Source organism: Toxorhynchites rutilus, chromosome 2 (assembly GCF_029784135.1).
Source record: "Toxorhynchites rutilus septentrionalis strain SRP chromosome 2, ASM2978413v1, whole genome shotgun sequence".
In the NCBI taxonomy this organism is placed as follows: domain Eukaryota; kingdom Metazoa; phylum Arthropoda; class Insecta; order Diptera; family Culicidae; genus Toxorhynchites; species Toxorhynchites rutilus.
Window position 1 is genome coordinate 219,196,806 of NC_073745.1, and position 9,009 is coordinate 219,205,814.

Sequence of the window (9,009 nt, forward strand, 5' to 3'; positions counted from 1 at the left end):
TCACCGTATGTCTCAAGTCAAAGTGATATCGAATAACGATATTAAAGTTAGGCTACTTGAGGTTCTGCAAGTGACCTTACCCTTAGGGGCTAATTACTACCACCTACCACCATTGCCAACGATTTCAAATACAATCCGTGGTTCAGAAATTGAGATGATATGCCTCCACTGATTCATATTTAGCGGGCGTAAAGTTACCTGAGGTGTTGGCAGTGGCTGATTCGATTGAAATGTTTCAATCACAACCCTCGATTCTGTAATCGAGATAACATGCGGCCGCTAAGTTATACTCAGCGGACTTGAAGCTACCTGGAGTAATGGTAGTAAATTGGTAGTCCTCAATTTTTCGACTAGAACGATAACGGTCTGTTTTCGTTTGCTCCCTCCGTTCTTCTGTTGGTTTTTTGTACCTTTTTACTCATTTACACCCCCAAGTGGCTAGGAAATGAACGGTCCACTGTATTACTGTGGAAGGTGCAATGGCCTCCCAATAGATCCGCTGGCGATACCTTGGAGTTGTATCTCACGAGATTTTCCGAAGCTTGGGGCTAAGTTTTGACTCCAACTCTGTTCAATCCTGGGCGATAGAGTTTATCAATGATTTCACGTGACCAGAGCAACAAACAACTTGTTTGCATACAATTCGGGATTTAGCATAGCATTTAGAGTTTCAATCATCAATTGAGGCGCTCTACATATTGAGGAGTTAACCTGATACGGGTTCGAAGCAGAATACATATGCTCCGCATGTACACATCATGCTTTCGTTTGTACGGAGCCACCAACACATAAATGGGTAAAAACTTTTGCAATGCATATTTCCTCGGTAATGGAGTATGGCAGTTTCTGTTTTCAATCAGCTGCCAAAACACACCTCATTGAACTCGATGCAGGTTGATCCTTCCTCGTATATTCTCAACCGTATTTGTTCTCATGATTACATCAAGGCATTGAAGGCATTGAAGGAGTTTTTTTTTGTATAGTCCGCAAGAATCTTCTTCTTCAATGGCACTAACGTTCTTAGAGGAACTTCGCCGTCTCAACGTAGTATTACTTGCGTCATTTTTATTAGTACTTAGTTGAGATTTCTATGCCAGATAACACGCCTTGAATGCATTCTGAGGGGCAAGCTCTATAATACGCGTGATTCACAGTGCAAGTCGGAGGAAATTTCTTTGACGAAAAATTCCCCCGACCAGAACGGGAATCGAACCCGAACACTCGGCATGTTAGTTATGACGCTAACCACTCGGCCAAGGGAGCACAATCGTCCGCAAGAATACCATCCCTAAATGACATCCCAAATGGAACGAAGATGAATTTAGCAGGTGACTCTACTCAATTATCCTTATGGTCAACCTCAAATTGTGGTCTGGACTTGAGTCGGGACCTTCGCACCTTCTCCCAACTCATGTCCAAACACTGTACGTTATACGCGCTGCTCTTTCGTATCATGTTTGTTGGCAATCTATGCGTTTGTGGCCAAGGTTATCACGACATCGAGTTTTGATTTTTGATTTGAGTTTGAGTTTGATCGTGCGAGGTATATACCACCTTGATCAAAAAGTTCCCGGAATTTATTCAGGAAATAAAAAAATACAAGATTATACGTTACTAGCGATATTGTCCCCTTCAAAGTACTCCCCATCGACTGCAACGCACTTATGCCAGCGCTTGATCCAGTTCTCGAAACATTTATTATATTCGATTTGCGGTATGGCCACCTGCGCCATCTTTGATTTTTCCATTATCTCATTTTGGGTGCTGAAACGTGGCTTCTTGAGTCGTTCGAACAGGAAAAAGTCGTAGGGAGCCAAATCAGGTGAATTCGGTGGTTACTGAATGGTATTCGTGTCGTTTTTACCCAAATGTTCACAAATAACAATTGATTTTGCAAATTTTGCAAACAAAATCGAGACACGCACAATAGCAGATGTAATTAAAATAGCGTATCTTTTTGGAATGTAAAATTATCACATTACAAATTTAATAGAATGTCAATGGCAGATGTGTCAACCTACAAAAATAAATGGGATGAAAAATAAAAACCGGTGACTTCGAGCGCCACATGGTGGTGATTCCGGGAACTTTTTGATCAAGGTAGTATTGTCATCGGATCGATTTTAGGTAACTCCCTTCAAGCCCGAGGAAGACAATCCAAGGTGGCTATGAGAAATATGTTGACTCGGTTAGCCCAAGGCGCCTAGAAGTATATCCTAAGGTGAGACCGTTTCGTCACTATGTTGGTTAGGGGAGCGGTATATGAAAACAGTACGGAAGAAAGCAGAAGGGGAATTATTTGCTTGAAGCGTGAAAGAGACAGACTGATCACGAGCGAGCTTGGACACAAACGTATTGTGTTTTGTTTACAAACAAAATACAGTAGACTTCCAAGATGGCTGAAGAGTAGTTTTACCAGGTTGACCCACCCTAGGATATACTTCAAGGCACCTTGGGTTACACCTTGATTACATGTTCTAAATCTATGTTTCTTTCTCGAATCGATATCCGTGTGTGATTGTCCTCATATCCTTATACACTTCCTTTGCGGTTAATCGGTTTCCTTTCTATCAACAGTAGACTAGATAAAAATGTGAATATATTATAGAATTAAGCATAGAATTTAGAATCTAGTGTGATTACCAAAATTGTCTGATTCTCCTCATGTCCTTTCCTCTTCCTGATGTGTCACCCTTCTTAACTCGAGTAATCGGTTCCCTATCTCATTAGACGGCTCGCACACCGGAGCAATGAACAACCAGCAAGCAGAAATACGCAATATGCAACAGGCAACATATTTTGTTGTACTTCGTGTACCAAAGGAATTAAATCGCCTGAAATTATGCAAACAATCTGCTCAATGAACAAATGTTGCCAAATTATAGGCGATAAGTTGCTTTTCAACCGGCACGTCGTGTTGCTAGCGATATATGTTGCTCATCAAAGGCAATAGCGATATCATATTGCGTCGGTGTACGAGATCAACAAAAATGTAATGGAAAAACCCATTGGCGATGATATTGGTTATTGCATGTTACTAGTTATTGCATGTTATTGCGCCTAGACGGCTCGCACACCGGAGCAATAAGCAACTAGCAAGCAGCAATACGCAATATGCAACAGGCAACATATTTTGTTGTACTTGACATACCAGAGCAAGAAAAACGCCTGACATTATGCAAACAATCTGCTTGATGAATGAAACTTGCCAAATTTAGGCGATAAGTTGCTAGCGACACGATACGTCGTTTTGAGTGCGTAGAATCTAGGTAGTGCGGACTGAATCAAAACGGCTGTCAAAAAAGATCCAATTGAAATGTCAAAAAAGATCCAATGATCAGGAGTGTTATTTTTCTTATGATAATCAACACTATGAAAAAGGTATTGTTATCAAATGCAAAAATAATGAAACTTATAAAATGAACGAGCTACATTTTTCCGTCAATTTTTTAATTGACCATTGCATCTCTGAAAGAGCATCTTATATTGCAAGGTATTAGAACCTGACAGAATATAAACAACCTACGAATAACGCTTAGTTCACTTCAAGATTTTAATGTGGGAGCAAAATTCGACATTGACGAATTTCGATTTGTACATACATAGCAAAAGTGAAATGTTTTGGGGACGTTTTTTTTTCTAACGTCGGTGAAAACAACTTTGCTAGTGAAGCTGACCGAATGAAATCCGCTTAATTATGATCCGCTAGTCCTGGTGATGAAAATAACGGAAAAGCAATATGAGCTTAGTGTTGAGAATGGACGTAAAAAACGCTATTCATGATGAAATTGTCGGTAATATGGGAATTAAATTTTCCAAGTTTTCCGACATTTCTTCGGAGTTTTCCGAAAATTTCCCGATTTTGCTCTCCACTATATTAGTAGACGAGTAGAGACGAATACAAGAAAAGAAAGAAGGCTAAAATCGAGCCATCCATTTTCCGCTTCGGGTTTTCCGCTTACGAACAGATTTGGCTTTCCTTTTTATTTATATAGATAGATATAGGCTAACAGTGCGAAGTTGAAGGGATGTTCATGAACTTGGATGAAACGATCTCCGTTATCGCTTGGATGTAGTCAATCTTAATATTATTCAAAGATGTTCAGTCAGGGCTTTGAGAATCAACTCATTGTCGTTTACTCAAAAGAGACCCCTCTAAGAGGATATTTTTTAAGGAAATTAGCGAAGCACATGTTGCCGTCCGCACACTTGCTAAAAAATGATTCGCTTGGCGCCGGCATCGCTAATTCGGTTTACTTGGTTTGTTGCCGGCCGTTCTTGACATTATCGGGAAATTACAATCTGTTAAGTTTTACCAATCTCATCGATAGTTCTCATAGGTTCTCGACTCTGTTCTCTCACTGTCATGAAATTTCGAAGTGTAGTATAGTAAATGTATAGTATATATAGTAAATGAATGCAATTTTTCATTCATCGTGAAGAATCGTATCGTCTCTTTCGTCTGCAATGATGTCAGGCCAAGAGTACTTATGATATCATAAGAAAACGTTGACGTGTACAAGTTATTGTTACCAAACAAAACTCCAACAGAATGCAAAAGATACTGAAGTACTGTCGTCGGCCACTGAGCGATACTATGTCCACGACATCACTGCGGTACGACCTATTTTGCAAACGTAACCACTATGGTTACGCCGGACGGCAAAGTGTTAATGAATGACTCAAAAAAATAGGTCTAACGTCATGTGTATCGACATAAACTAAATACAAAAACTTTTTATGCATTAAAACAGTAGAAAAATGCAATACGGTGAGATATTTATTAAGATATTTATCTTTGATGTGATGAATAGAGCCTCTCATTTTTCATAAACCTGTGAAATATATCCAAAAAGCAACAAAAATAAAAAGTATTTTACAGATATGTCTGTGAATTTACAAACATATCAGTAAATCTTGCATCTCTGTTGGTCTGAAAATTTATTGCAAGAATTCGCTTGATAAAATGCATGAATTCTGTTGAAAATGAAGTGAATTGACGAATTTACGTTGGATTTACAACCAGATTGCGCAGCGAGTAAAATGAGGATGTTTTGTTTTTTTTTTGGTATGAAATTCGTTCAATTTTTTTAGAAAAATCAGAATTTACCTTCAAATTTCCCGGTTTCATGTATACTTTCCACGCTGAAAAGGTTAGAAAATCATCATTTTACAATGTGCTATGTATATTAAGGTGGCCGTACACTGTTTGCCCGGAGGTCAAATATTTGATATTTTTTGACAGATAAGGTTTGATTTGATATTCGTACAAACACTATTTTGTTTGCCACTCTTCAATTTTAAACAGTAGTAAACAATATCAAACACCGAACATGGAAAAAAATCAACTGAAATATCCAAGGTAACCTAACCATGTACCGACAGGTTCGGAGAACAGACTGAAAAAATATTTTAGGCATCCAATAATTGAATATTTGCTTGTCGTGTACACGTTGACCAAATTTTATCTGTCAAAAAGAGTCAAATATTTGGCTTCGGTCAAACAGTGTATGAGCACCCTTACGAGGAATGGCTTGTTATAAGTATTGTAACTTTAATTTTTTTCAACTAAGTAAACGATGAATAGGGTGTTTTGCGCTAAAAATACTGCAAATCCTTCTCGAATCGGCCCCTACATAATCAATGAATAAAATTTAAAATTTTTCGAAGATTATCTATGACTTTGGTCAAATCGTGTGTTGAAACCATCGTAAATATACAGAACTCCAACTTTCTTACCATATACTGACGACATTCTATGGCAGAAATGAATCTAAATTGAAATAAAATGAATAATCACAACCGAATCTTGCTTTTCAGTGCGTAAAATGAATAAACACCCTCACTTTTGTGGTTCTGAGCTATAATGTAGATGTCGCATGAGCTGATTCAGCTTTACGTAAATTCGTCAATTGACGAATTTACGTTGGATTTACAACCAGATGGCGCAACGAGTAAAATGAGGATGTTTTGTTTTTTTTTAAATTCGTTCAAAATGAAATTCGTTCAAATTTTCTAGAAAAATCAGAATTTATCTTCAAATTTCCCGGTTTTATGTATTCTTTCTGCACTAAAAAGGTTAGAAAATCGCAATTTTATAATGTGATATGCATATTTTGAAAAATGGCTTAGTATAAGTATCATAACTTTATTATTTTTCAACTAGGTAAATGATGAGCAGCATGTGTTGCCCTAAAAATACTGCAAATCCTTCTCGTATCGGCCTCTATATAATCAATGATATCAGCAAATTTGATATGATATCGATTTCATCGCAATTATCCATAGTATCAATAGCCGGTATGCATTATCAAACTTCAAATTTTCGAAGATTATCTATGACATTGGTCAAATCGCGTCAAAACTCCAAATTTCTTACCATATACTGACGACATTCAATTGCTGAAATGAATCTAAATTGAAATAAAATCAATAATCACAACCGAATCTTGCTTTTCAGTGCGTGAAATACACCCTTACTTTTGTGGTTCTGAGCTCTAATGTAGATGTCGCATGAGCTTATTCAGCTTTGCGTAAATTCGTCAATACTGAGTGGTGCCACAGTGTGTCGAGTTAGATGTAACTTACTATGTATTATTAGTAGTGAGTTGCTGAATTTCTATGTACTAGTGTTACCGTACCTTGACGATTTGAAGAAATGACATTCACGACGACGGTAGATAACAAGTCATAACAAAAATATTGTTTACCCAGGTATTGTTGATAATCGTTTGTGAAAGCAGCAATTCTTCAGATAAAAAATGACGAGACATGCGAGAAATTGTACTGCCGGAGCGGTCTATACATACCACGAAAAGAAAAAGGATGCTGCTTCCTCCGGATTTGGAACATCTTCACGTCGTCTCGGGAAGGATTCCGTTAAAAGTTTTGATTGCTGTTCGTTGACGCTACAGCCCTGCAGGAATCCGGTTATCACGTTCGTTTGCTTTGTCCTAATACTGAAAATATGTTGATATCACAATTTTGTTCATCAAACAGGAAAGATGGATATTTGTTTGACAAGGAAGCTATTCTCACCTACATCATCACGAAAAAGAATGAATACACCAGAAAGATGAAAGAATACGAGAAGCAAGTGAAGCAAGATGAGGAAGAACAACTCGAGAAATCCAATGCGGAGACCAAAAAGCAGTTGGATAAATTTGTATCCATCGAAAAAAATATCGTCAGCACGAAAGTCGTTGCCGGTAAGTATGATAGTTTCGTATGGCGTAGATTCGGTATTGTCATAATCGTCTTCGTGTAGAGGAGGTTCCCAGCACAAGTGGAGCTTTGTCCAATATTTCCCTCGGCAAGCGAACACTGTTACCAAGTTTCTGGGTTCCTTCCCAAACTCCGGCTGCGAAGATTACGAAATTAGAAAAGCCCGACAGTAAAGTTTATTGTCCGGTCTCTGGTAAACCACTGAAAGCCAAAGATCTGATTGAGGTAAAATTCACACTGGTAAAGGATCCTGCTGACAAGAAATCGCTGATTGCCAAGGAGAATCGCTATATGTGTGCTGTTACGCATGATATACTCAACAATTCCGTCCCATGCGCGGTTTTGAAAACAACGTAAGAAGTACAATTTTAGATATTAGATCAATATTTGAATCGAAATCTAACCTATTTCAAGTGGTGACATTGTTACAATGGAATGCGTGGAGAAACTTATTAAAAAGGATATGATTCATCCTTTGACTAATGCGAAGTTGACGGATTCGGATATAATTCCGCTACAAAGGGTGAGTGTGCGTCGATTCTATTTTCAATTCGAATATTCATTTTCTATGTTCTTAGGGTGGTACTGGATTTTCCACAACTAATGACAATCTGCAAGCAAAAGAAGCCAGGCCAGCTCTCCAGTGTTAAACATCACGATTTAAGACCATAACTAGGGTTAATTCAACTATCATAGAAAAATACATTGAACAATAAATAAAATAAAGAAATAAATAAACAAATAAACAAACCTGTGCTGTGTTGTGTTGTGAGGTTTTTTACTTCTATTTCCATTGTCTTTAATAGCTGGTGTTTTTTATATAAATCGTTTATTTTTACAGGTTCAGTTAAAGAGTTCAGAGCCGAATTGACTATAATAATTGACTATATTTTTTTACTATTTTCCTTAATTCGATTACTCGCGATCGACTCGAGTTTAGAAGGGTAACGTATTTTTTTTAGGAAAAAGAAGAGTATATAAGGAGATTTTAACATGGTAAATACATTAAAGAGCAACGATTAATAATTATTAAAAACTACTACCGAAATGCGGGGTCGGTGATAGCAGCTTTAAGCGCGCTTACAACAATTTTTGTCCCTTATAATTGTCCCAGCCGGTAGGCTGTGCATAGTTTAGTGACCAAATTTGAGTCTACATTTTCACTGTTGGATGTTCCCCTGCCAACGATAAGCCGCTGTGCACGAGGCAACGAAAATATCGTAATCGCAAGTGAATCCATTCGAAATAACTCAATTCAGTCAATTGCATGGCGTTCTCAAGAATTGGGCACATCCAAACCTCATTGTGCACCCGTGGCCGAGTGGTTAGTGTCTCACATTATCATGCCGGGTGTTCGAGTTCGATTCCCGTTCTGGCCGGGGGATTTTTCGTCAAAGAAATTTCCTTCGACTTGCACTGTGGTCATGCGTATTCAAGAGCTTGCCCCTCGGAATACATTCAAGGCGTGTTATTTGGCTTAAGAAATCTCGACCAAGTATTAATAAATGACGCTAGTTAATGCATACGTTGAGACGGCAAAAGTTCCACAAGGGAACGTTAACGCCATTCAAGAAGAAGAAGAAACCTCATTGTGGCTTATTGGCGTATTGAGCTATATCCTTATAAGATCAAATTGACTCAAGAACTAAAGCCACTTGACCATATGAAGCGCAGAAATTTCTCCGATTGGGCTTTGGCAAATCATGAAGAAAATGATCATTTTCATCATAAAATTATCTTTAGCGATGAGGCTTATTTCTGGCTAAATGACCTCGTCAACAAGCA

The 9,009-nt window shown here is 38.0% G+C and overlaps 1 protein-coding gene across 1 annotated transcript; it reads left to right on the plus strand.

Annotated features, from left to right (window-relative positions):
* The first annotated feature begins 6,676 nt into the window (after window positions 1-6,676).
* LOC129771510 (nitric oxide synthase-interacting protein homolog) lies at window positions 6,677-7,974 on the plus strand. Its single transcript, XM_055775243.1, has 5 exons — window positions 6,677-6,937; window positions 7,000-7,208; window positions 7,268-7,577; window positions 7,639-7,747; window positions 7,803-7,974. Exons 1-5 carry the CDS (start codon window positions 6,762-6,764, stop codon window positions 7,872-7,874), a joined length of 876 nt encoding a protein of 291 aa, XP_055631218.1. The 5' UTR covers window positions 6,677-6,761; the 3' UTR covers window positions 7,875-7,974.
* Window positions 7,975-9,009: the final 1,035 nt, after the last annotated feature.